Below are 25,018 nucleotides of genomic sequence, written 5' to 3'. Positions count from 1 at the left end.
GTGAGGGGTGTGTGTGATGTATCACTGCCTGTGCACCGGGCAGATTTTAAGGTTCATGGGGGATCCCAACCTGAATGGAGCTCAGGAGAACCTCTTTGGCAACTACATCATCCAGAGAGGACTCTCGAACCCCAGCCTCCGGGATGAGATCCTGGTCCAGGTGGCCAATCAGGTGAGACTTGGTTCTTTGATATTGCTCATAATGCTCAGCTACGTTGACTCACTCTCCTCCATTAGGTTTGGAGAAACCCAAATATATTGAATTCGGAGCGAGGCTGGCTCCTGCTCTCCTCCTGCCTCTCTGCCTTCCTGCCGTCTCAAAGACTGGCCAAGTATCTGCTGAAGTAAGAACCCCGGAAACCGCCCACCTCCCAGTGCTTCCGATGCACAGCGTGAACGGACTGTTGTGATCTCGACCTTGCAGGTTTGTCTCTGACTACGGGCCGGACGGGTACAGCTTCGTGTGCCAGCATCACCTGCTCCAGGCCCTGCAGCAGCTGGACGCGGGGCCCGAGCACGGGCGCACGTACCCGCCCTGCCTCCTGGAGTGGACCGCGCACCGCAAGAGGGCGCTCACCGTGCTGCACATCCACTGCCTGGACGGTGAGAGATCGCACACAGCACGTGAAGCCGAGGCCCGTTGGTGCCTGGACGAGTTCTGTTCCTCTCCCCTTTCCTCCTCTGCCCTGTGCTGTGGCCTCCTGCTGAGTCCACTGAGGATTAGAGACACCCCGTCCTCGCCCGGGTCACTGGCTGAGCCTGTTGTGTCTGTTTATTGCTGCTGAGGCCTGTGAATCGCCGTGGACGGAGCCAGCCGAGTTACAGTGATTCAGCTGAGTGAATGGCTGTAATGGCTCACGCTCCTGTTACAACACCGCCTCGTTGCACAGTTCGGCGTTTTGTTGAGCGGAGTCCTGTTTAGTGGCGTTTCTGAAGTTTTGTGTGTCCTTTGTGCTTCAGGTGTGTCCTTCCTGTGTCCTCTACACTCCTGGACGACGGGGGAAGCGATGGCCAGAGACATCTTACAGCACAGGTGTGGCCCAGTGGTTGAACCTCAGCAGTAAACGGTGACATCACGGAGGCAGTGAGTCACAACCGTTCCGTGTGTCCCTGTGTGTGTGTGTGTGTGTGTGTGTGTGTGTGCAGGGGGGTGGTGGAGGCCCGGCGGGGCTGGTCGGTGCTGCTGAAGGAGCCGGCCCAGTGGGTGGAGCTGGAGGGCTCCGATTACGTTCTGGACCTGATGTCGGACCTGGAGCTTCCCGCCGATTTTCCCAAACACTGCAGCTACTTCATCATCTCCGCGCAGGAACCGAGCCGAGTGCGGCCCAATGCCAGCATGTGGGTCCCGCACACGCTCAGATACAGTTTATGTGAGATCTCAGGCACCAGCTCAAACCCGTCCAGAACGGCGGGTCCAGGACACGCAGCCAGAGACGCAGGCTGGATGCACTTGACTCCACTCTGTTCCTCCTGTCGTGCAGAAGCCTGTTGGGTGGCGGCTTCGACAAGAAGGATGATGTCATATCTTCAGCCGGACCTGGACCTGATGGATTCTCCAGCCACGGTGCATTATTAGGGCAAACATCTGAGTGCTCACATATTGATTTCACTGACACCCGACCATAAATCCTCTCCTCTCCTCCAAAAGACCTCGAGCCTCCAAGAGGGATGGATCGTTATCTGGACAGCTTGTTTGATCCTGTACTATCCGACGGAACTGGAGTAAGTTACATCATTGTCTCACATCTTCGCACGGGGAGGGATTCCTCTGTGCAGCGTTTACGGCACGTTACTGTCCAGAGGTCCAGAATCGCACGTGTGGTAAAAAGCAACAGCTTCCTACCTGCACTAGTAAACACAAAGAGGAGGTTTTCCCAAATACATAGAGTTCCTCAAGGTAAATCTGATTTTTGAGAGAGAGATGTTTCTTTCTGAGACTAATAATGTTTTTTGTGCAGCTAAATAATATTTAATCAAAAGCAAAGTCTCAGATTTGTAGGTTTACGTCAAAATAGAAAGAGCCACATTGATGTTAGACTATGACCCATTTAACAGACAGGAGGCTGGAATACATCAAGTCTGACTAAATTATTAAAGTTTGTATTTTTTGAGGGAAACCTCTTGCAGTCGGTCCCTGCCTGAAGTCTGTCTTCTTTCTTATTCAGACACCTTTAAGTCATTTCCCTCTGCTTCTTTTGGTGAAATTGACATTGGGAAGAAGCTGAGCTGGACTAGGATCAGATCATAGATCCTTTTACAGCCGCCTCCATCAAAAGGACGCGTGTGCAACAGTGGGCGTAGCGGCCTGGTCCAAGTATTTAACCCAATGAGCAAGTTGTAAAAAATCCTCAAAGTGTCTCTCGGTTGCAGATCCGAGCGCCATAATCGATATTCAGCTCATTAACTTGGCTTTCACAGATCTCCAAAGCAGCCGCTGACATTTCTGGTTGCAAGCTGTTATTAGTCAGGCCAGTCAGCGCGCTCACGCACTGGGGATGTGATGCTGCCTCATCTCCACTGCCGAAATGCACAAGCAGCTCGCTTCCATCATCAGTGTTTGCAAATAGCGCGGCGGTCTATTGACTTGGAAGTCGAGGATATTCTAAGTCTGCTTTGGATCATTGCCCTGGACGTTCAGCATTTTAATGTAAGACTCATTACTGGGAGCATGGAGAAAAACAAACGAGTAACTGTCCACGTACAAACATCAAACATTAGCTTCGTCGTAAGCGTTATATGTTTCTGCTGTTGTAGTGCAGCGTGTAGTGGCTGTTAAATCCTTACGTCTGCAGTCGCGGTGAACGGCAGCCGCGCTATCGGATGCGGCCGACAGGAATTAGCATGTATCAGATGTGTTCTACAGGCCTCTCCCAGTTACCGTAACTGTCACAGCCGCGAGCTCGCGGATCCGCTTACGTGGGAACGACACTCTGGCAAATGAAGGTCTTACTATTTAATGAGACATGACCTACAAACACACCCTCCTGTGGATTTATGGGCGCGTGGCTGATTTGTGGAGGACAGGCTGCACATCCAGGACAGGACGTCATCGGTCCAGGCAGTCGCAAGTCCTATTATTACTCAAAGTGTGTGCGTGACCCACGGTTTCCCACAGGACACGGAGTCCGCTTCCAGCCTGTGCGGCAGGTTGAAGGGCGCCGGGGGCGTGGGGGGAGGCTGGCACCAGCCGGGGCAGCCCGCCGGCCCGCCGCCGCCGCCGGGAGGTGGGTGCCGCGCGTCCAACACATGCTTCACGCACCCGCTGCCCTGCGCACCATTAGCACTAACAACACACGGAGACCGGAGGCAAATTTGTTTGTGTGCTCTCCATCGGCAGCTGTGAGAGTCCTCCCTGTGGGAGGCGTGATGGCGCCTCCTGTTGCTGCGGTGGCACCTGTAACAACTGGTTTGTATCAAGTGTGAAGAGAAATGTGTGAGAGAGAGAAAAAAACCTCCTCATCAGCTAGGATTTTCCACCCCTTCATCCTTTTCGCCGTGTTCCTCCTCCAGATGCCCAGCAGGCTGTTTTGTCCCAGCAGCAGCAGGCGATCGTGAACCAGCAGGCCGTCATCATGGTGAGCCTCCGTCTGGATCTGTGTCTCTTCATCTGTCCCGTGGCTCGGGCTTTGAATTTTTTGCACCGCTTCCTTGTTTCTCAGGCTCAGCAGATGACCAGGCAGGCTATGGCCATGGCCGGCAGCCCGGCGACCAGCCCCCCCACCTCCCCAGTCACCAGTCCTCCCATGAGCCCCCTGCTGCAGCACCCGCCCAGCCCCTACGCTGTCGTGCCCCCCAGCCCCTACGCCAACTTCACCCCCACCCCCTATGCTGGAGCGAGCGTCCCCCTCAGCCCCTACGCGCCGGCCGCTCACCGGGACCCCCGTCGTGACCTCACATCCCAGCCGGGCCCGCGGACCGGCCCGGCTGCACAGGTCAGGGGCCGCGAGACACGCGCGGTAGCGGCGCAGAGCGGCATCTCGCATAAGGATTGATTGGATGGAAAATAAGTGAGTGAATGTAATTAGGGCGCAATGACCCTGATGTATGGTTCTCAGGTGCAGCCGGGGAAGGACAGCGCTCCTCGGAGGAAGGCTCCAGGCGCCCCCTCTCACACAGACAAACCAGCCAGGACGTTGGGTGAGTGGACAGTGAGACACTTCGTTACAGCTGATCTGAGAGCAGCCTTTCTTACCGTTTCTATGTCTCCATGTGCGTTTGCTTTAGCGCCAGCGCTGTCCTCTCCACTGCCCCCTGCTGGAGAGGTGGTGAAGTACTCGTCTCAGGCTTCAGATCACGTGGTTCCCAGCCATGGCGTCCAAGGTATCTGAGCCTGAGTTTTCCTCATCGTTGTGACCACTGTGGTCAAAGTAACAACTTCTACCGTTTGACTAAATCAAAAATGGCTTTTTAAAGATATCATCAGGAGGTACAACTCCCCGCCTCCACCACCGGGGCCGCTGCCGCCGGGCAAGAGGTGAGAGGATGCACAAACAGACGCACACTTGGATGACGCTGTTCAACGTGTGCCGTGTGGTGTTAACACCCCGTGTTACACCCCGTTAACTGTAGGAGGCCAGAGGGGAAGTTCAGGAAGAAGCAAACCGCACGCGATGAGGCTTTGCAAATCCTCAAACCGCAGATGGACAACCCTCCCGCTCCACAGGTAGAGACACACACACACATACACACACACACACACACACACACACATACACACACACACACACACACACAGACTCATGATGCCATCGTGCTCTGGACCGTCTCCAGCCCAGAAGTCCCGCTCCGTCACCGTCTGCGTCTGGAGTGAGAGACGTGACCTTTGAACCCTCCAAGGCTCCAAAGACGCGACCCTCGGCTCGCCCCCCCCCTCCACCTCCTCCAGGTACTCATGCCCCCGTGAACACACGTCAAGTTTGAAGTTTTATTTGGAGCTCAACCGAAACAAAAAGCTTAACAGTGGGAGCAGTGGGACAGATCCGTCCGCAGGTGACGTCATCTGGAGGAATTTGAATAGAGTTTACACACATGTACCCCTCAGGCCGCTGCCACAGGAAGCAGGTTGAGTGACTGAGTGTTGTTTTTTATGAGCAGAGTCAGCGTTTCTGTCCTGGAGCAAGGCACCAGCTGAACTAATCGGCCTCGCAGCCCACACTCCCTTCTGTCCCCCGACAGGCTGTTTCGGGGACAATTTACATATCATTAGCATTATTTATGAACCTACAATTGGCAGGAGGATCGGCCGCTCAATTAATACACTTTTGTCCAAACAGCCGTGTTGACTGGGACAAAACGGACACCGAATGTCAAGGTTGAGGTGAGGGAGGAGGAGGGCGCAGCAGCAGAAAGGCGAGGTTTAAGTGATGAGAACGGCTTCGCCAGCAGGCAGGAGCAGGGAGAGGGCGGATGTTAGGGATGGAAGATATGGGAAAATAATCAGATTGCATTTTTTTGAGCTATATTGTGATTTAGTATTCCATTTTTTCTGCATTATTCTCTGCATCCAGTGTTGCAGTCTGAGGGCATGGTACCTCTTGCTGAGTATTTTCATCAAGGCCATAAATCCTTATTCTCTGTGCTAAGGGGCAGTGGGTCGTTCTCTATGAACTAGGTGGCGTCATTTTCTGGTGCTGTGTTGATTTGCGATTGTATGTGGTTTTGCAGCAACGTGTTTGTTTCTTTAACCGCTGTTAATGAACATCTCTGCAGGTTTCAAGTAAAATCCCTGGGGATCAGTTATTTACGCCCCCGTGTTTCCTTTTCTAGGAATAACTTAATATTTGCAGCTGTCTGGTTTAGAAATTACATTTAAGTGACGTCTGTGGGATGAAAACCAGATAAATGAGCTGAATGCAAACCTTTGTCTGGTCTCTGAACGTCCCGACGCAGTTTCCCGCGAGCTCCCGGTGGAGACGGAAAGCATCCAGACGCAGCTCCACCAGAGTGCCAGCGAGGAGCACTACACCTACACCAACGTTCCCTGGAGGCTGTACCTGCGGAAGGAGGTCGTACACGCGCACGCGCCGATTAACGCGGCCACGCGCGGCCACAGCCACAGCAAACAACATGTCTCTCTGCTTCTTTTAAAGGTGTTTTATCCCAAAGACAGCTTCAACCACCCTCTGGTGCTGGACCTCATCTTCAAACAGGTGACGTCAGGAGGTTGCATTAACTCAGTGTCACAGACAAACACCTGCTGTTATTTTAATGAAATGCATTTGTTGACTCGTTCCCCTTTCCATCCCTCACCATACCTTCACCTGACAACGGAACAATGATAGAAAGATCCGATTAAATGACGCGGCCTTTGCTTCTCTCCCACAGATCGTGAATGACACGCTGTCAGAGGCGTGTGTTCGCATCACCCGCGATGAAAGGCAGAAAATGAAAGCTCTGTTCGGTAGCCTGCCTGTTCTTCCCGGAGACATTCTCTTAAAGCTCATGCTTAGGCCGGACGCATCTCTTTGACATTCATGGATTCCCGTGTGTGTGTGTGTGAATGGCAGCGAAGCACGGCGTCGAACAGAATGTGGATCCGGTGGAGGAGCACGTGAAGAAGACCGTGGTGACGGCCGCCAGAGAGACCTGGGAAATTTACTTCTCCCGCCTGTTCCCGGCCTCGGTGAGGTGGAGGGAGGGGGGGGGGGGGGGGGTGGTGATTACTGAGTGTGGATTCATTTCTATTAAACGTGTGTGTGTGTGTGTGTGTGTGTGTGTGTGTGTGTGTGTGTGTGTGTGCAGGGGAGTGTAGGAACAGGTGTGCAGGTGTTGTCCGTGTCCCACAGCGGCATCAAGCTGCTGAAGACTGTGAAAAGCAGCGCTGCAGCTCCAGACTACTTCAGAGTCCTGCGTCCGTACACGTATGTGCTGTGTGTTATAATATCAAGTCCACCACAAGGGTGAGGCCTTTATGTTGCACTGTGTTTCTGTTATAACAGCTTCGCTGACATCTTGTTCGTGACCATCCCATCTGAAAACATGTTGGAATTCAATCTGACCCACGAGAAGCTGATCCTGTTCTCGGCCAAAGCACCGCAGGTCAAACACCTCATAGACACCTTCATCAGCGAGATCAAGAAGGTACCAACACACACACGCACGCACGCACGCACACACACACACACGCACGCACGCACGCACGCACGCACGCACGCACGCACGCACACGCACGCACGCACACACACGCACGCACACACACACGCACACACACACACACGCACACACGCACGCACACACACGCACGCACACACACACGCACACGCACGCGCACGCACACACACACACACACACACACACACACACACACACACACACACACACACACACACACACACACACACACACACACTAACAATGTTGTTTTTGTCCCTTCAGGACTCAGAGTATGTAATTGCAGAGCGTAACTTTGTGACAGACGACCGCTCGATGCTGACTTTCCACAAAGGTGACATCATCAGGCTGCAGGTCATGGATGGGCTGCAGAAAGGTAACGCTTTGGGACACATTATTTTTGGTGCTCATCTGAGATCTGAGCGCGTGTGCGTGCTTCCTTGCCGGTCTCTCCAGGTTACAGCTACGGCTGCGTGGTGAGGAAGAAGGTGGTGTTTTTGGAGGAGCTGAAAAGAGACACGCAAGACTTTGGTGAGTGTCCGTGCACGTGTCTTCAAACCACGGGACTTGAAGCCAGGTTTGTGTACCTCGCATGCTGCAGGAGGACGCAGGTGTTAACATCACAGCCAAGGGCTGAAAACACGAAGGATGACCATTTAAAATGACAGCGGACTCAAATTGCATCAGAACATTTTTAGCCACTTGACAGATATTCAATTGCAATCTGAAAAATGTCCATTCATGTCATTTTTTCATAACACAAAGCTGAACTCAATCTGCACCCACTCACCTCAATACAAGGAGAATTTCCGCATGTATTTCACTTTTAGTTCAACTCGCATCCCAAAGAAATAAACCACAACCACATAAAATGTTTGGACTCGGACCAAAAGGTGCATTTAGCTCAGATTTATGACGTGAGCGGTGCCAAAATGGAGAGAAACTCCCTCCTGAGTCCCGTAAACGAGCCGCTGTGAGAGAAAAGGGCACAAAGCAGCCGGTGTGTGTTTAGTGTAACCGCGTGTTGTGACTCTCCTCCGTGTCAGGCTGGAAGTTCGGCGCCGTGTTCGGCCGCTCCGCCGCCTTCCCGGCCGACTGCGTGCAGCCCGTCGCTCCTCCCGACTTCCTGTCGCTGCCGCTGGATCGCACGTCGGAGCCTCGAGGAGGAGCGGGACAGTTCGCCGTGTCCTCGGCCGTGGCCGTCGCCGTGGCCTCCACCATGGCCGCGCACGAGATAGATCAGACGATAGAGGTGCGGAGGCACGCGTACACACACACACACACACATGAATGAGTGGCAGCTTGTTTTTCACTGTCAGTCTCGGGCTTTCAGAACATCTCCCTGGATGCCTTCGCGGATGGAGATCTGGACGAGAGGGACCTGCTGGACAGTAAATATGACATGTTGGAGTTTGCTAGGAAGCACTTCAGACAGCCCAGTGGGAAGGGGTGAGAGCCATACAAGTCTACACAACACAGACACACACACCACCTCATGCTCGGTAAATAATTCACAGTTTTGGTGAATTGTGATTTCTTTTTAATTAAGTGCCCAACTGTTTTCAGAGACTCCCTGAAGAGCAGAAACAGGAGTCGCGACTCCCGGGAGCCCAGTGAGATGATCAAATTCTCCAAGGTCCCGTCCTTCTTCCTGCAGCTCTGCATCTCTGCAAACCTCTGTGGGTCAAAGGTCGTTGACGCTTTTCCTGTATTATTTACCGCCTTGCAGACTCCGCTGTCCGAGTCGCTGATAGAGTTCACGGATCCGGCCATGAACAGAGTGGCAACCGATCTCTTCCTGTGTAAGTTCTGGTGTCTCTCCTCCAATTACATCGTGTGATTGCTTTTATTACATCTGGGCTCTGATTCATCCCCGTTGAAAAGAGACGTGTTGTATCAGATTTTAAGTAGTTAATAGAATTCTCCACAGGACTTCTATGTCATTGACTCGCGTGCGTGTGTGTGCGTGTGCCCTGATTATGTGTTTTGTGTAGCTGTGATGCGTTTCATGGGTGATGCTCCATTAAAGGGACTGACAGAACAGGAAGTGGTTAGCAATTTCCTCAAGGTAAATACACACACCATTATTTGATAGACTGCTGCTTTCTCTATGGCAGCTGATAATAATGTGGTGTGTGTGTGTGTGTGTGTGTGTGTGTGTGTGTGTGTGTGTGTGTGTGTGTGTGTGTGTGTGTGTGTGTGTGTGTGTGTGTGTGTGTGTGTGTGTGTGTCTTCGCTCAGCTTATAGGGGAGTTCACCTTGATGAAGGATGAGGCTTACTGCCAGCTCCTCAAACAGCTTACTGCTAACACCAGCTCCAAACCGTAAGTCTACCAACATACTGTACACTCACACGCGTCCTGTGCTCTTCGTGCTTCACCGAGCCGTCATCCCGTGTGCGTCGCTGCTGTCTTGTGCTGTGCTGCCGTGCAGTGATAGCTGCCAACGAGGCTGGAGGCTGCTCTACATCCTCACCGCTTCCCATCGCTGCTCTGAGGTGCTCAAGCCTTTCCTGCTCAAGTACCTGCAGCAGTCCTTTCGCAGCGGCGGGGCTCAGTATCAGGGTAACTAGCCGCTACGCGCTAACACTCGCCAGGTGTGCACAGCACCGTCCACCTGGCTAATGCTTTCTGTGCACGTGTTAAGGCATCGCCAAGGCGTGCGAGCAGAACCTGAAGCAGACGTTCCGGCACGGAGGCCGCGGCGTTCCACCCAACGGCATGGAGCTGAAGGCTGTGATGGTGAGAGCATTCACAATAACGACAGAATATCTGCTAAATGAAGAATCAGCCTAACCACAGCTACAAGAAGCACAGCGTGTTATATACCTTTAGCCATTATTGAGCTAAGCAGAAAATGAATGTAGTAATTGATTATATGTTAAAGAGGACTAATGTTTGTTCTTATTGTGAGCTCCACTGCTGTCTAAAACTATTAAACCAGATGGGAGATTTGATGAGTTACAGACAACATGCACAGGGTGACTCATTACAATGAAGTAAATAATCACATACAAATGCACAATTTGTGTATTCAGTCCTGTTTTAGTCACACATCACATTCACATTCAAACTGTAATTGATTGTGTGAAAGTTAAAGCACAGATTTCTCAAAGTTGAAAAGTTCTTAAAAACCATACTTAAATATGTGCGTTGCCCACAGTTGTGTGTGTGTTTAGGTGTGTGGCGATGCTGACAGTGTCCAGTGTGTCCACTGTATGCACCGCACACACAGCACCGCGTGTGTTTGTGTTTCCTCAGGCGGGACGGAGTTCCAAACGTCAGCTGTTCCTCTTCCCTGGAGGCATCGAGCGTCACGTGAAAATCAAAACATGCACCGTGGGTGTTGAGCAGCGGCCGCGCACCGTGAGCCGAGGCCCCACGATGAGCGCTGACATCCTGCTGTGTTTCAGGTGGCCCTGGAGGTGATCGAGGAACTGTGCTACGAGATGGGCTTGCACAAACTGGAGGCCGTGGAGGAATACGCCATCTTTTTAGTCACCAACAGAGGCGAGCTTCCAGACACACAAGCTGCCATGAACACTGACACAATGTCACACTCAGCCTCCTCTTTGTTGTCAGCGAAGCACATCCGCTCACGGATCACGTATCACACTGTTCTCTGATTTCCAGCAGTGGGAGAAAGTTACTCATGATCCCGAGTCCTGATACGACTGTCACGGCAAAATAACAAGACATGGCTCCATATGCACCTTTTGTTGTAGACACAGATATCACAGCTCACAGTCTTGGCCAGAAACAATACAATGAGAGGGTCGACTTTATTGATGTGTTATGTGTAAAAACTGACATCCCTGAGAACAATACAAATATATATGTGTTATTATATCAAGATATATACATTTCGTTATATATAAACATGACATAATTTTAGCTTTTTTGTTAACAGCTGCTTCTAAAGTACAGATCACAGAACCTTTTCTAAAACTGTGTGTGTTTGTGTTCAGGTCAGAATGTGCGTCCCCTCAACAAACACGAGTACATCCTGGACGTGGCCACAGAGGCTGAGGTAGTGGACTCGGACTACAGCTTCTGGGTCAGACGGGTCGTCTGGACTCAGCCGCTCAAGTTTGACAATGAGCTCTGTGTTGCCATGCACTTTAATCAGGTACAACGGATGCTGTGTGCTCACACACTCTACACAGATAGTGTGTGTTGTGTGTGTGTATAACTGGGTATGTTTGCTTAGATCCTGCCGGACTATCGTAAAGGGCTGCTGAATGTTCTCCCACATGGTAAAGTGAGCGATCAACAGTTCCACCAGATCTCCAAACTGGCAGCTTTGCAGCACAGAGCCAGAGATATCATCTTCATCCCCAGCATGTAAGAAACCAGTACACATAAATGACAATTAGCATCAAAGCTTAAAAAGGTGGATCTCACCTGCAGGAATGTGGATGATGCTGTGATAAAATACAGCAATAAATGAATCTCAGTAAATTGCCATGATGATGATGGTGATTATGATGACATGGTAACAGATTGTTAATTTGAGCCTTAAGTTTCTCATGTAGCTTAGGCTGTAAATTTAAATGTAAATGTCCTATTTTCTGTTTAAACCCCAGCATCATTCATATAAAGCCACTGTAATTCTTAGGTCAAGTCTTCCCCCAGTGGAGACAGGCAGGTATGACAGGTCTGGATCGATCATGAATATAAAACAATGAAAAAACACAACACAACCTACAGAGAGAAATAGTAAAATTGAATACATTGTCAGTTCTTTGAGGAATCAAATGAATGTTGGTGCCTCATAAACTTTAATTAGTATAAGTTATAAATAAGCACAGGTCATCTGTTATTATTTTTTGGCATATTGCTGATTCTTTTCAGTCGTAGTTACTTCAAATTTAATCTTGTTAATCTTGTGCGTATTTGTGTTAAATGTTTGCATGAGTCAAATTAAAAACTCATTACACAATTAAAGTAAAAATCTGAGTTTATGAACAGATAAAAGATGTATTTAAATGTCAAATAGGAGCAAATCAAGTGTATTCTATGTAAAACTTACCATAGTAATAAATAAATAGAGTAAATTATACAAACTTTCAAAGTAAATACAAATATATTATAAGAGAATAAACGTAAAAGCGGATGACTTTTTTTCTCCAGCGTTTCAGCAGTTTGATAAGTTCAGTCGCCTTGCTGCTGAATTTGTCGACTGTGACAGGCCTTGTTTGCGGCTCTGAGAGTTATCGGCGTGTCGGGCCGCTCGCACAGAGCGAGCAGCGGAGCAGACCGGCGCCGGCTCGTTAAGACGGGCGCCGGTCTGGGTTTATCTGAGCCGCCGCTCCGCTCCCTCTCTCCTCCAGACACGAACTATCGGAGTACATCGCCGCTCCGCTCTTCAAAAAGCAGCCTCCCCAGCAGTGGGTTACCATGGTGACGCAGCACATGCAGCAGGTGCAGTCCCTGAACCCGCACCAGGCCAGGGCCCAGTTTCTGGGTAAGACTCCTGTCTAGCATTCACAGACTTATGTTGAATAGAAGATTATGAAGTTTAACCTGACTGGGACACGACGCATTCTGAGCAGGGACAAAACCCAGTAAGACTTTAATAAAGGGGGGCAAAAACTAAACTTCCTGCATCTACAGCTTCATTAAACTAGGTTCAGTTTTCAATTTTGGGGATAATGTTAATGAGTCTAAACAAAATATTGGCTGATGAAACTGTTCTTCCAAGCAGCTTTCATTTAGATTTGATTTGAGGTGCAGTGTTTCTAAAATGCCCTTTCAAAATGTCAGGGGTTCTGTCCTGTTCATGAGGTGTGAGTCTGCGTTCGCTCCCTAAACTCTGTCTCTGTGTTTTAGGACTGGTCAGTTCATTCCCCATGTTCGGCTCCTCCTTCTTCTACATCCACAGCAGCAGCTCCACCACCTTCTACGCCCCCTGTATCGTTGCTGTCAGTCAACACGGTCTTCACTTCCTGCACAAAACGACACACGTAGGCAACCACGCGCGCACATTCCAAACGCACACTCATGTGACTCAGCTCATCGTGACTGAAAGCGGAGCTGCGCAGCCTAAATAGGCAACTGTGCGTTATGACGTTTGGTCTCTGTGGCGCAGGAGCTGATGGCGGTGATCCCCCTGGCGGAGGTGCAGTCCAGCCGCACCCAGAGGCCCACTGCAGGCGCCAGCTACCCCTATGTGGACCTCACTGTAGGGGACATGAACACACAGCGGGTCATTCAGCTGCAGCTGGAGCAGGTCCTGGGCAAACACAGGAACGCGGACAGAAGCCGCAGCTGTTTGTTTTCAGTGGCGCTGCTGCGTCAGAGCCGCGGTGCTGATGCTGGTTGTGTTTATCCACAGGGCCTGGAGCTGTGTCGAGTCATCGCGATGCAGGTGGAGAACATGATGTCTCTACGGGAGAAAAGGCTCACCCTGCCACCCAGCGAAATCACCATGCTGTGACACGCTGGTGCACACTCTTAGCTTTATTCACACGTGGCCTAACTCTTCTTTCTTTCAGGTGGTTATTATGTGACGACATAAGTGCATATTTTCAAACCATGATAAATGCACTTATTGGAGTTTTATTACATTTCACATGAAATATGTTTAGCTGTATAAAAGCTGTAAATGCACAGTGAGCAAGCTTCACAGGCCTTTGCTTTGGCATTTCTAAGTTTTATACCTTACATGTAAAATGCTTTTTTAATGTTTTTATTACTACTGTTGGTTCATGTTCATGTAAACAGTTCATTATATGTAAAGCATAAACGTATTTTGTAAAGAATATTTTAACAAAATAAAGTAATGAATTCAAAAATGATTCATGCACAGCTGCAATAGATGCTCACAATGTTACTAATCTTTTTTATTAAATTTACTATAAGTGAATATAAGATCTTCTGTAAAAGAATACTTACAAAACAAACAATCTCCCTTGCACTATTTTGGTCTTGGAAGACTTCGGCAGCGGCAGTTTAACTACATAAAAATAAATACGAGCCGGGACACGTGACCGTCCCTCCCACTGAGCATGCGCACACCTCCGGCAGGTCACACGAGTTTATTTCCAGCGTCTGTTGGAGACGTGTTAAGGTTGCGTTTGCACAGCGTGGCCAAGCATTGCGACACTGTAACGATGGATCCCATGGACTTTGTGGATTCGAGTTTTTGAGGAAAGCAGAACACCGACTTTTGAAACTCAACGGCGACGTTTGAAATGTTGCTGCGTGGTTTGTCGGTATTTCCAGGCAGCCATCGACAACCCAAGCCAGGCTAGTGTAGCTAGGTAGCAGCCCGGCTAGTTATCGTTAGCTAGGCTCTCTGCTGTCTAAGCGCATTGTAGTGTTGACAGCGTCTTTATTAGCTCGGTTTGTTTGTAATTTTCTGATAAAGACATTTACAGCTTGCCAGGTTTGCAACCAGGCTGTAGTTTTCAGATACCGATAGGGCGGTGTAAAAGCTGAGCTAACGCTAATCTTAGCCACTAAGGTGCATTGACAACTACTTGTAAGTGAATGTTAATGTAACTTATCCTTCACAAAGTACAAATTTTGATATCTATTACGCATATATCAAACAAACTCGTTTGAACCGGTGCTGAAATGCACCGCTGATACCTACGTTTGACCAGGAGCTCACGTCGCACTACGCTACAGTCACAGTGTTTTGGCTGACATGGCAGCGAGCGGATACTCTGACCTCAGGGAGAAGTTGGAGTCCATGACTCCGCACGGGGACGAGTACAAAAATAAATACGTGCACGGCACAAGTAATGGCAGCGAGAAGGGCCGAAAGCGCAAGTACCGAGAGTCCGACGATGACGAGTACGAGCACAGCGACGACAGCGCGGAGCTCCGGGAGCAGGAGGCCCACAGGGTGAGCAGCAGCATCCAGCAGAAGAGCATCTTCACGGCGGAGGAGTGCGCCCTCATCGAGGAGAAGATCGACCAGGTGGTGGCTAAAGCAGAGGCTGGACTTTACCGCGAGCACACCGTGGACAGGGCGCCGCTCCGCAACAAGTACTTCTTCGGAGAGGGCTACACGTACGGAGCCCAGCTGGAGAAGCGAGGACCGGGCCAGGAGCGGCTGTACCGCAAGGGAGAGGTGGACGACATCCCCAGCTGGGTGCACGAGCTGGTCATTAACCGCCTGGTGTCCGATGGAGTCATCCCAGAAGGGTTTGTCAACAGTGCAGTCATCAATGATTATCAGCCAGGAGGCTGCATCGTGTCCCATGTGGATCCACTGCACATCTTTGCAAGGCCCATCGTCTCAGTGTCATTTTTCAGTGATAGCGCGCTCTGCTTCGGCTGTCGCTTCCAGTTTAAACCAATACGCGTTTCTGAGCCCGTGTTTGTCCTACCTGTGAGGAGAGGCAGCGTCACAGTACTCAGGTGATTATGGCTGTGTTTGATGCTATTGGTAGGGTCACTGTTTGCGGCATACCTGAAGTTGTGACTAAAAGCTTCTTCTGCCTCCCTCAGTGGCTATGCAGCAGATGAGATCACTCACTGTATCAGGCCCCAAGACATCAAGGAACGGCGGGCAGTTATCATCCTCAGAAAGTAAGTCTACGTAGTAGAATACCTGATAACTTTCAATAAAAGTTCACGCTCCGCTCCGTGCGTCTTATTGTACTGTCTCCTGTTTGGCAGGACAAAACCGGATGCTCCTCGACTGGATTCCTACAGTTCTTTAAGTTCTTTCCCTGCAGAGAGATCTACTCATTTGAAAGCCAAACGTTCGCGTCGCAAAGCAGACCCTGATGCTGCTCACAGGTATATGTGCCTATGTACAGACGCACCAGAAGTTCACTGGTCCAATCGAAGCATCTGTAAAACTGCCAGCACAGTCAGATCTAAAAAGGGTGACATTAGAGCCACTTTGGTTTGAATGAAAATGACACCACATGATGTGAGCCATTCTTCTTGATTGAATTTTTAATCGGGTATTTGCATAACATTGATAGGCCCATGTAAGAGATGCAGCCTCCTCATTAATTAACACAAGGTCGGTCAGTTGCAGCAGCATGGATGCCACAGGAAACTTGATCTGACAAAAAAAAAACATAAGCTCATATTTTGTTTATGGTGAGCTATATGTCCTAAGCACTGACATTTTGGCAAAAGGTGAAATGAATGCTGCCAGAGAAGCATAATATAATTTCTAATACAATGAGAAGTTCAGCCTTTGTTACTGCTGCCACTCAATAAATAATATAATAAAGCTGAATGTTTTCTTATCTCTTCCTCTTCTACCAGGCCAAGGGTTCTGGAGATGGATAAAGAGGAAAACAGACATCCTTCACTTTCTCGTCACCACAGCATTGGTTCAGAAAATTACTGGAGACGAGAGCAGGACCACAACAAGCACCGGCAGAGTTCAGGACGCAAAGTCAAAATAAGACGCCAATGAGCTCCCTTGCGTCAAACATGTACTCACATAATATATGGTTCTCTATGTATTTCAGTAGTACCTCCTCTTTCTTTCTTTGATCAGACAGTTTCTTGCTCCAGACTTAGTCTGGCACAGGAAGCACAGTTATGTTGTCTAGATCCGTTTGATTGTATATTTGTGTTTGGCAGATGAAACTGAAAGTTAATGGCTGCAGTTAGACTCTGTTGTTAAACTCTTCAATTACCTTAAATTAAACAATCCTTGTTGCTATGTTCATAGATTCTTCAAAATAGCATGTATTTTTTGTAACCAAGATGTACAGACCTTAAGCGCTAAAAGGAAGTTGCAGGTATGGACTTGTATAAAACCTGATCTGTAATCTAACTTGTTATAATGTAAAATATGCTTGTATAGTCTTTGATTGGAAAACTTTTATGAAGACTGAAATCTTTGTGTTTTTTTTTCTCACCAAAAATGTCTGACCCCTACCTTTACTGTGCCATCCCAGATAGTTGCTGTTTATACTTTCAGCTACAGTTTTAATTGGCAACAGCTGGATATGCAAACATGAAGTTGTCATTTGACTTGGGTGTTTGTCACAATTTGGTGGAACAACAAAACTGATTTAAGTGAGATACTCAGGCCTGTTTTAACACTTCTCTTTTAGCCTGATGTTGCTTTACCTTATATTTTGTGACAGAGACCATGTTATTGCTGTTCTCTAATAAATATAATTTTCCTCATTTAAATTGGGTGCTTTTTGGAGACAACTAAAACTTAATTGAGCAAATCCAGTTTCTATTATGGCTTGTTTAGTTTAGGTCTAAACACTACTGGGAAGAAGCCTAATTTCCAGATGTATTAGTCCCTGAGGTTTGATGTGTAAACAAATGCATTTGTTTCTTGCTCTGAGCCGTATTTGGCAGAGGTACTCATTAGCTGTCTGCTGTGTTAGAGTTACACATGAACAGAAATAAACAGGAGAAATTACTTTCTAAAAACAGCATGAGTGGTTTTCTGAAACTTTGCTCAGCTGTGATCGTGTTTAGCAGTTAAAAGTAATGGTGTGCAAGAGGCAAACACTGCAGTGCTTTACTTCGGGCACAGTGTTTGTGGACAGTGGCGATTTTTACCTTGTGTAACAGTTTTCAGTTGTAATTTTTTGACTAAAATGGTGCTGGCTAAATGAAAAAAAACAGTGTCACCACAAAGTTGATCTGACAATTAATAAAGCATTGTTACCATTTTAACAATGTGCCTATGAAAAAATCTAATTGTCACTTGGTTTGCTTGTATTAACGTTGTTTTCATATCACTTGAGGAAACAAGACACATTTCAGTACATGTCAGTTCAGTTTTCTGAGCAGTATAAGTTTCTTAAATTATACATGGATACATGTTAATAACAATTTCAGCAGAATGTTTTTCATTATCAGTGGTTACAATGTTATTTTGTTTAGAACAATGTAACATTAGAAATACATATATTGCCTCTGTAACCTTCCATTTGCAGAAATAATGGTAAATGTTTATTTTTCTAATGATTTCTGAAGCATTTGTTAGCAAGAAATGTATTTGCTACTAATGGAGAGTGATGATTTTATCAGATGAAGTATTATTATTAAAGTGAATGTCTAACAACAATCATTAAATTAATCAAAGATTTAAAATAAATCTCCAATGATAAATTAATTACCAAGGTTCAAAAAAGGAAACTTCTATTTTGGAACTGCATCAGGAGGTACAGACAACTTTCCTAAAGTTAGTGTAAAGTACGTGGTTATTTTCAGCAGTACTTTCCAGAGTTAAAGTAAAGACGTCGTTGTTTCTGATACACTTGCTGTCCAGGTGCTCCCACTGGGGGCGCTACTGCACAGTCACAGTGAGCGCCAACCGCAATAAAAACAAGACGAAGAAGAAGCAACTGCTAGCTACCAGGTTAAACTATATTTACGCTGTGTGACAGTAGTCAAGAACTATAAGATTTGTTGAAAAAAGCGCCGAAAGGTATATTTTGACAATTACTGATGTATTGGTGTTACGCTGGGTCATATCGTTCTGTGTTGAGTGGTGAGTATTTTTAACAGCAGATAAGCTTAGCTACAACTGCTAACGTTGCTAAGCCCAGCTAACCAGCTAACTGACAGAACTTCCAGCATCTATTGTTTTACTTACTAAAACCTTTACTTAAATTACTCACGTGGTTTGGGTAGTGGCTAGTGTTTGGTGTGATTGACCATGTGGTTATTTTGTGTCTTAAGCTTCTGCCATCTTATCGATCTATGTCGTTGCACTTATTAACTGCAGTAAGGAAAATTACCAATATGTGAAAGGTAACTTCTGACTTGTTGAGCCCTGCTGATTCGCCATATAGGTGACTTATCTATCACTGTTAGATAACCTTTTACCTTTTACGTAACAAATTGGAGTTGTACAATGGCAGTGCTGTCACCTTGTCAGTAGATTGCAGGACTGTAAGTGATTATAATGTTTTTACCTTCTACTCTAATCCTAACAATTGTGGATAATTTTAATTTTTTTAATTTAATTTAATTGTTTTTTGAAAATACTCAAACATTTGCAAGCACTGTTAATGCTTGCAAAAATGGCTTAAATTCCAAAGAAGTAAAAAAAAGTCAATTAACATTATTTTATGTTCAGTAGTTCGAAAGAAAGCATTTTGATTTGTTACTCGCTTTCTTTCCCCTGATTGGCAGTAACAACCTGGTGCCTTGTGTCGTTGCAAGTGCCCTTTGCTTTTCTCTGCCCGTAATGTAACATGCAACAAGGAGAGTGAACTATCATATTACTGAACATGCAAAAGACATCATTTGTGCTGCAAGTTGATTGGTAAGGTTGTCTGACCAGGCCAGTGTCAGGTATGCATTCATGTAGTCTATAAATGGAGTGTAGCTACATTCTGTACCACTGGGGGGGAGAGGGGACACATACGCTCCTGAAATTGAGTAAGATGACCTGTGGCTATTTCTGGGTTTTAAGTGCATGAAGCTAAATATAGAAAGAAGCGCGTCTAGCAAATAAAAGTGTGTTTACTGTATGTTATGGACACGTGCAGTACAAGATGAGTCACTGTTTTTGATGGAGAAAGTTGTGCAGTGAATTCATAATGCTATTTATGGCTTTGGGAAATTTTCTCTAAGGCTGTAACTTTTATCTTCTCTAATCAGAGGCTTGATAATCATGCCAGTAGTCAGGAAAGTGTAATTAATATCCATAATAATGGTAAAACCCTTTTGCAACCACGTACAAAGTTTATTCTTAAATTGAATCAGTTTAATATCATAAATAAAAATGTGTTGTGGTTCTGGAGACATTCGGAGGAAAGGCTCAAATTAAAATGTAAAAACAATAGGCCACCACGAGCTACTAACATTCTGGCTTTTGAGACTTTTGTGTGTGTGAACTGAAATTGTGTGTATTTTCTGCCTTCCCGAGGCTAACTATAAAAAAGGAAGCCATGAACTTCCAGAGTAGCCGGAGAAGGGGAGAGGATGGCGTCGCCATGGTGCTTGACTTCCTGCTGTCTAATGCTCGACTGGTTCTGGGAGTTGGAGGAGCTGCCATGCTAGGAATTGCTACGCTGGTAGTGAAACGGGTGAGTGGTTCTGCTTGTTTTGTTTAGGGTTGTTAGTAGCACACCAGTGGGTCACTGCTTGGTGATTGGAAGACAAAAATGTTTTTCTTGGAGCTGATTGAGTTAAGTAAAGCTGCTGTTGTCTCCTTACCTTTAAATTTGTTTGCCTGGGGGTCATGAAAGTATACAGTATGCTCTCTGTACATGAGTACTACAATGTCAGTCATGTGAAGGATTGGATGCATGACCACATCTTTTCTGATGACTGCTTGTCTTTAGCTGATAGAGCGTGCTGGCCATGCAGCAGAGGAGGAAAAGGTGGAGCAGAAGATGGCAGAAAGCTGGGAAGAGTTGAGTTTGGTTTCTGCTTCACCTACACTGATCAGGAAGGGCATAGAGGGTGTGGTGATGAAACATGTTGCCAAGGCAGCAAAGCAGAAAAAAGGTATTGGTTATGTCAGTAATCACAAATATGTTAACTGTAATGAAGGTAAATGTTTTACTTGCTGACATTGTTTTGAATATGTTTCTTACAAACAGCTGACCTTTCCCATCAACCAGAAGAGTCCTCTCTGGAGGTGCAGTCAAAGCCTGAACCTAAATTGAAGAGAATCCAGCTGTCTGTCCTCACTTTGCAGGTACATTTGTTTTTCCTACTCCTAAAGGCAAGCTGTAGATTATACATTCACTCTTAGCAACTGCTAAGAGCTGTGCACGGTGTTGGCTCATTCATTTATGCATGTGTAACATGTTTTGTCAAGTGCAGTGCTTAGGGGATACGCATTGTTATGCAGTAGCTTGGCGGCACAGAGCCCCAAGAGCTCTGCATAATCAAAATACTGTGCGTTTGTGCAGTGGCTGTATAGAAGGAGTCAAACAAGCATGAAACAGCTTTTAGCTGGTGTGTAGAACATCCACATGAGCAGAAAGGTTGTGGAGTGTTCTGTAGTAGCAACATAAAATAATTTGTAGAATAAATGTTAGTAGAGCATTTGCAGATGCATGACTGAACATAAAAGGGGATATGAAACAGTAAAACATGCTCTAAAATGAGCTTGACAATGTTTTGTTTTTTGTTTTTTTTTATGAACAGTTACACATTATTCATTCTTTAACTTGGGAACACGATTTGAATCCAATGAATGCTGGGTGTTAAAATAAACCAGGAAGAAAAAAGGGCCCAGGCCTTTTTTTCTTAGGTTGGTCTGTATACAGTAATTTTGAGCAGTATATTATTACATAGACACCTGTTAGTGGATGTCATTCTGTGGTTTCAATTAAGTATTTAAATTATTCTGTTTGCAATAAACCTTCCTCGGTACTCTTGTAGATTTAAAGGACAAACGTTTATCAGAGGCACAACCCAAGAGGGTGAACAGTTAAATGAAGTTGAAACAGAGTGCAGAGCAGATAGGAAGAACAGCCTCCTCAGCAACCAGCATGTCTGCACTTCTTAAATACAGTTTCAATTAGACAAACATGAAAGCAGCCTCGGATGGAGGGTGTGAATGTAAGAACCTAAAGCCCTAAACGACCAGGAAAGTCTCCTTGACCCCTTTTTACTAATGTTTCTGGGAGAAGTAGCAATAAAGGCTACAGTGCCTTCAGTGAATATACATTGTTCTGTGCTGTTTGCTAGTTTTCCTCATTGCAGCAACTTAACAGGAAAAAAGTATAATCCTGTTGCTGTGCTAAAGTCTGCTTAGACACCAAATGACTTTAAATATTTTATTACTCCTGAGACGGTCGTCTGCATCCTCAGTGGACCTGCGAAAGCTTCAAAGCTGTTTTGTTCACTTCATGTTCAAAGAACAAACCTCTGAATGATGCGCATACGTGGATGTAGTCAAGTACCACTTACCTCAACTCTTACTACTTGTTTCACACTTATTCAGGACCGACTCCAGCAGTTCTATCACACAAGGGCGGCTCTAGCTCCACGTGAGGTCCAGAGGGCTCAGACTCTGGCGCTGGACATCTGCACTGAGATCCAGGGCTTTCTGCACAACCGCCACCCTGATATGCCTCTGGGAGAAATGAGCCTTGGAGGTTCACTACTGGATGACCTGCAGGTATACAGACACACACACACACACACACACACACACACACACACACACTGAAACGATAACCAACAAACGCTTCCTGATGTATGACTGTGTTACTGGGTTTAGGTGGTCAGTGCAGACCATGCGTGCCTGCTGGTGCCTCTGCAGCTAGAAGCTTCCCTGTGGCGTCTCATTCCGGGAGAAGAAACACTGCTCACGCACCCGCTGCACTGGATGGTCCGACGAATCAATCTAGAATATTTTCCCAAAGGCCGGAGTTACTGGGACAGGTAAACGCAGATATGCATGAACATTTTGTTTCTATGGCACAATCAGCAGACTTGTTACAGAAGCAGTGCCATTATTACTAGTCAACTTGATTATTCTGCTCTTTACTTCAGTCAAAATTCTGATTGAGGTTCAGCAGATATGTTTAAAAGCTCCAGAAACATTTAATTAACTGGAATTGTAATTTTTTATCTTTCTCTTGTCTTGAAGGTACCTGGTGGGTGGTTATCTGTCATCAGAAGCTGTAGTAAACATGTTTAGTAAATGTGTCTTGGAAACGATGAACTGGCCGTCAATCAGCAGTACTATGGACTGTATCGTCAGACCTGTTCTGGGAGGACCAGACCTGATACTGGAGATCCGGTGTGTGTCAGCTTTAGGTCTAATACTGCAGTGTTGGAAATAAAAGACAGCTGTTTTTCACAAGTCAAAAAAAATTTAGGCCTGAATTTGAATGTGACAATGTTAATCTCCAATGTAATATCTCCAATGGTATTAAATAATTATAGACACAAATTTTACCAGCACTAGTGAAATCATAAATTCTACATTTCAGTGATTTAACACAAAATGAGCTCACTACGATGTTGACTGTTTGTACTCTATACCTTTAGGCCTGGAGACGACAAAGGAGCAGCACACTGCAGTGATCAGCCTCTGTTCATCTCCATGTTGCCTGTGCTGAGGGAGGGGGACGTGGTCCTGACCGCTGAGCCAGACCTCACCTCTCCCTGGGTCAACGCCTGGCACCTCTCACTCTACCCGTGGGAGACGCAGCGTCTGGCTCAGCTCGACTCGGCTGATGATGGATGCCGCAGACACACGCTTAAAGTCCTGAAGGCCGTGTGCAGACTGAGCCCCGCCTTGCGACCGCTTGAAGCTGCGCCGCTGGCCAATCTCATCCTGCACCTCAGTGATGGTGAGGGAGACTGGTCTGAAGTCAGCCTGGATGTGAGGTTCCAGCAGTGTATCACAGAGCTGATTGGCTACCTTGAACAAGGGGCATTGCACAGTTACTTCAAACCAGCTGTCAATTTGCTAAGCAGCTTGTCAGAGGACCAGGTGGACCAGATGGGCTTCATGCTCTACTGTGCTGTGTCAGAGCCTGAAATATTGTTTATATAACTCCTTGCAGACACAATCTTCAGACTTGCTCTCACACACATGCAGCTCAATGATCCTTTGATGTTTGCTTCTAGAAAAATACAATTCTTCCCACTGCCTTCTTTCCGTGTTTCCCTTCTCCATCGTGCTTTGTTGCAAGGGTACAGGGCACCGTGGACTGACGTCTACACTAGAGGCCGATGCAACAAGGAGGCTGAAGACGTGAAAGTGACAGCTGATTTATTGCAATATTCACAGACGCCTGCCAATGAAAGGTGTCGAGGGATGTTCAGATCTCTGGAATGATTCCTCAGGATGTGCCAGGTCATGACTCCCCACACTGAATACAGTCAAGTAAATATTCAGCTTAGTGTGATTAGTATTTTTATAGGGAGTCAGTTTATTAAATGAAACAAGTTCATCGAAATTGATGGTGTCTGTTTATCTTTTTGCTAAGTTGCCTTTAATATAATGTCACTTATGCAGATAAATAATTAGCAATCAGGGTTTCCTGCACATGTACTATTCAGTGTGTGAGTGTGAGGTGGATTTCTGTCTCTCAGCATGTGTATTTTACCTTCAAACAGGGGAAAAGTGCAATTTTGATGTCCTATTCAGTGTTCAGCCTATAGCCAACCACGTTTGGGGAAACTAACTTTGTAAATCACAAACAATGTTGCCTTAAAGTTTTATGCATTTGCTTTTAAACAAAATGTAAATATTTCTTCAGTTGTGTTGCTGAGTGAAAGAAAAATAAGTTTTCAGTGAAAATGCAAATAAAAGTTGATCAGTTGCTTGTAAATATGTTACTGCCGTTACTGTTGTAGAAGTTGTGCAGCTTTGATAGAGAAACTTCAAAAGGATTTCTCCTCGTGATGCTTCAGCTGATAATTTCCGCCATCAGCTGATGGCCGTGACAATCTATATAAATGGGTGCTAACATGTGAGGCCACGAGGCCGTTGGGACTTTCGTTCAGTGATGTCCATATACGAAGAGCTTTATGTTGACTCACTGCAGCTGTTTTATGCTATGATACCCCTGAGTTTCACTGCCTGGGATTGAGACAAACATGTCAGTTTTAGCTTATTAAACTAAAGATAAGTAAATTTGTTTTCAAAAGCTTTATATAAGAAGAACGCAATGAAGAACATAGCCAGGTATGATAAGGTTTTAGACAATCTGATTACAAATATTTGTAGATATTTGTGTGAAAAAAATATTGCAGAACTTTATGTGGATTGAGTTGTTCGCAAAATGGCGTAAATCTTTTTTTGCTGGCATCATTCGTGTTTGTAAGATTCTATTTTCCATTCCATTCACGCATTTAAAGCTAAATACTTAAAAACCTTATTCTTATGTATTTTATATTATTGACCAAATAAGGATGCATTCAAAATTGAGTCATATATAGGATGCTGGGCTGGACAAAATAATAGAACGAATACCGGTGTAATGTAGAACAGCAACGTCACAAACTGTAGTATAGTAAGAAATAGA

The 25,018-nt window shown here is 46.4% G+C and overlaps 3 protein-coding genes across 4 annotated transcripts in view; all 3 read left to right on the top strand.

Annotated features, from left to right (window-relative positions):
* Nucleotides 1–13,909, top strand: part of myo15ab (myosin XVAb) — a 35,805-nt gene extending 21,896 nt beyond the window's left edge. Inside the window, exons 37-76 of the mRNA XM_029150972.3 lie at nucleotides 44–172; nucleotides 238–344; nucleotides 425–603; nucleotides 961–1,033; nucleotides 1,147–1,338; nucleotides 1,482–1,564; nucleotides 1,649–1,722; nucleotides 3,116–3,224; nucleotides 3,338–3,406; nucleotides 3,511–3,575; nucleotides 3,660–3,932; nucleotides 4,056–4,137; nucleotides 4,225–4,320; nucleotides 4,414–4,474; nucleotides 4,570–4,663; nucleotides 4,771–4,885; nucleotides 5,890–6,005; nucleotides 6,090–6,149; nucleotides 6,325–6,400; nucleotides 6,507–6,622; nucleotides 6,742–6,860; nucleotides 6,939–7,080; nucleotides 7,375–7,486; nucleotides 7,567–7,641; nucleotides 8,157–8,362; nucleotides 8,444–8,559; nucleotides 8,677–8,746; nucleotides 8,840–8,912; nucleotides 9,105–9,178; nucleotides 9,352–9,434; nucleotides 9,544–9,674; nucleotides 9,757–9,851; nucleotides 10,371–10,448; nucleotides 10,523–10,619; nucleotides 11,078–11,238; nucleotides 11,320–11,453; nucleotides 12,443–12,576; nucleotides 12,942–13,075; nucleotides 13,201–13,341; nucleotides 13,447–13,909. Coding sequence (XP_029006805.1) covers nucleotides 44–172; nucleotides 238–344; nucleotides 425–603; nucleotides 961–1,033; nucleotides 1,147–1,338; nucleotides 1,482–1,564; nucleotides 1,649–1,722; nucleotides 3,116–3,224; nucleotides 3,338–3,406; nucleotides 3,511–3,575; nucleotides 3,660–3,932; nucleotides 4,056–4,137; nucleotides 4,225–4,320; nucleotides 4,414–4,474; nucleotides 4,570–4,663; nucleotides 4,771–4,885; nucleotides 5,890–6,005; nucleotides 6,090–6,149; nucleotides 6,325–6,400; nucleotides 6,507–6,622; nucleotides 6,742–6,860; nucleotides 6,939–7,080; nucleotides 7,375–7,486; nucleotides 7,567–7,641; nucleotides 8,157–8,362; nucleotides 8,444–8,559; nucleotides 8,677–8,746; nucleotides 8,840–8,912; nucleotides 9,105–9,178; nucleotides 9,352–9,434; nucleotides 9,544–9,674; nucleotides 9,757–9,851; nucleotides 10,371–10,448; nucleotides 10,523–10,619; nucleotides 11,078–11,238; nucleotides 11,320–11,453; nucleotides 12,443–12,576; nucleotides 12,942–13,075; nucleotides 13,201–13,341; nucleotides 13,447–13,548 — 4,446 coding nt within the window. The 3' untranslated portion in view covers nucleotides 13,549–13,909. The remainder of the gene's footprint in view (nucleotides 1–43; nucleotides 173–237; nucleotides 345–424; nucleotides 604–960; nucleotides 1,034–1,146; nucleotides 1,339–1,481; nucleotides 1,565–1,648; nucleotides 1,723–3,115; nucleotides 3,225–3,337; nucleotides 3,407–3,510; nucleotides 3,576–3,659; nucleotides 3,933–4,055; nucleotides 4,138–4,224; nucleotides 4,321–4,413; nucleotides 4,475–4,569; nucleotides 4,664–4,770; nucleotides 4,886–5,889; nucleotides 6,006–6,089; nucleotides 6,150–6,324; nucleotides 6,401–6,506; nucleotides 6,623–6,741; nucleotides 6,861–6,938; nucleotides 7,081–7,374; nucleotides 7,487–7,566; nucleotides 7,642–8,156; nucleotides 8,363–8,443; nucleotides 8,560–8,676; nucleotides 8,747–8,839; nucleotides 8,913–9,104; nucleotides 9,179–9,351; nucleotides 9,435–9,543; nucleotides 9,675–9,756; nucleotides 9,852–10,370; nucleotides 10,449–10,522; nucleotides 10,620–11,077; nucleotides 11,239–11,319; nucleotides 11,454–12,442; nucleotides 12,577–12,941; nucleotides 13,076–13,200; nucleotides 13,342–13,446) is intronic.
* A 212-nt stretch (nucleotides 13,910–14,121) lies between these two features.
* Nucleotides 14,122–17,488, top strand: alkbh5 (alkB homolog 5, RNA demethylase). Its single transcript, XM_029157701.3, has 4 exons — nucleotides 14,122–15,482; nucleotides 15,573–15,653; nucleotides 15,744–15,866; nucleotides 16,350–17,488. Exons 1-4 carry the CDS (start codon nucleotides 14,764–14,766, stop codon nucleotides 16,501–16,503), a joined length of 1,077 nt encoding a protein of 358 aa, XP_029013534.1. The 5' UTR covers nucleotides 14,122–14,763; the 3' UTR covers nucleotides 16,504–17,488.
* Nucleotides 17,489–18,373: 885 nt separating this feature from the next.
* mief2 (mitochondrial elongation factor 2) lies at nucleotides 18,374–24,322 on the top strand. Of its 2 annotated transcripts, XM_029158753.3 has the most exons (8): nucleotides 18,374–18,555; nucleotides 19,942–20,101; nucleotides 20,360–20,525; nucleotides 20,621–20,718; nucleotides 21,976–22,152; nucleotides 22,255–22,418; nucleotides 22,627–22,779; nucleotides 23,031–24,322. In XM_029158753.3, exons 2-8 carry the CDS (start codon nucleotides 19,964–19,966, stop codon nucleotides 23,539–23,541), a joined length of 1,407 nt encoding a protein of 468 aa, XP_029014586.1. In that variant the 5' UTR covers nucleotides 18,374–18,555; nucleotides 19,942–19,963; the 3' UTR covers nucleotides 23,542–24,322. The 2 variants fall into 2 exon arrangements, with proteins under 2 accessions (XP_029014586.1, XP_055367726.1); XM_055511751.1 differs by lacking the exons at nucleotides 18,374–18,555; nucleotides 19,942–20,101 and having other exon boundaries at nucleotides 20,365–20,524; nucleotides 20,619–20,718.
* The last annotated feature ends 696 nt before the right edge of the window (nucleotides 24,323–25,018 follow it).

The sequence above is a fragment of the Betta splendens genome, chromosome 1 (genome assembly GCF_900634795.4).
Source record: "Betta splendens chromosome 1, fBetSpl5.4, whole genome shotgun sequence".
NCBI lineage: Eukaryota > Metazoa > Chordata > Actinopteri > Anabantiformes > Osphronemidae > Betta > Betta splendens.
The sequence above is the reverse complement of the archived record's forward strand: the minus strand, read 5'-3'. Positions and strand labels throughout refer to the sequence as shown.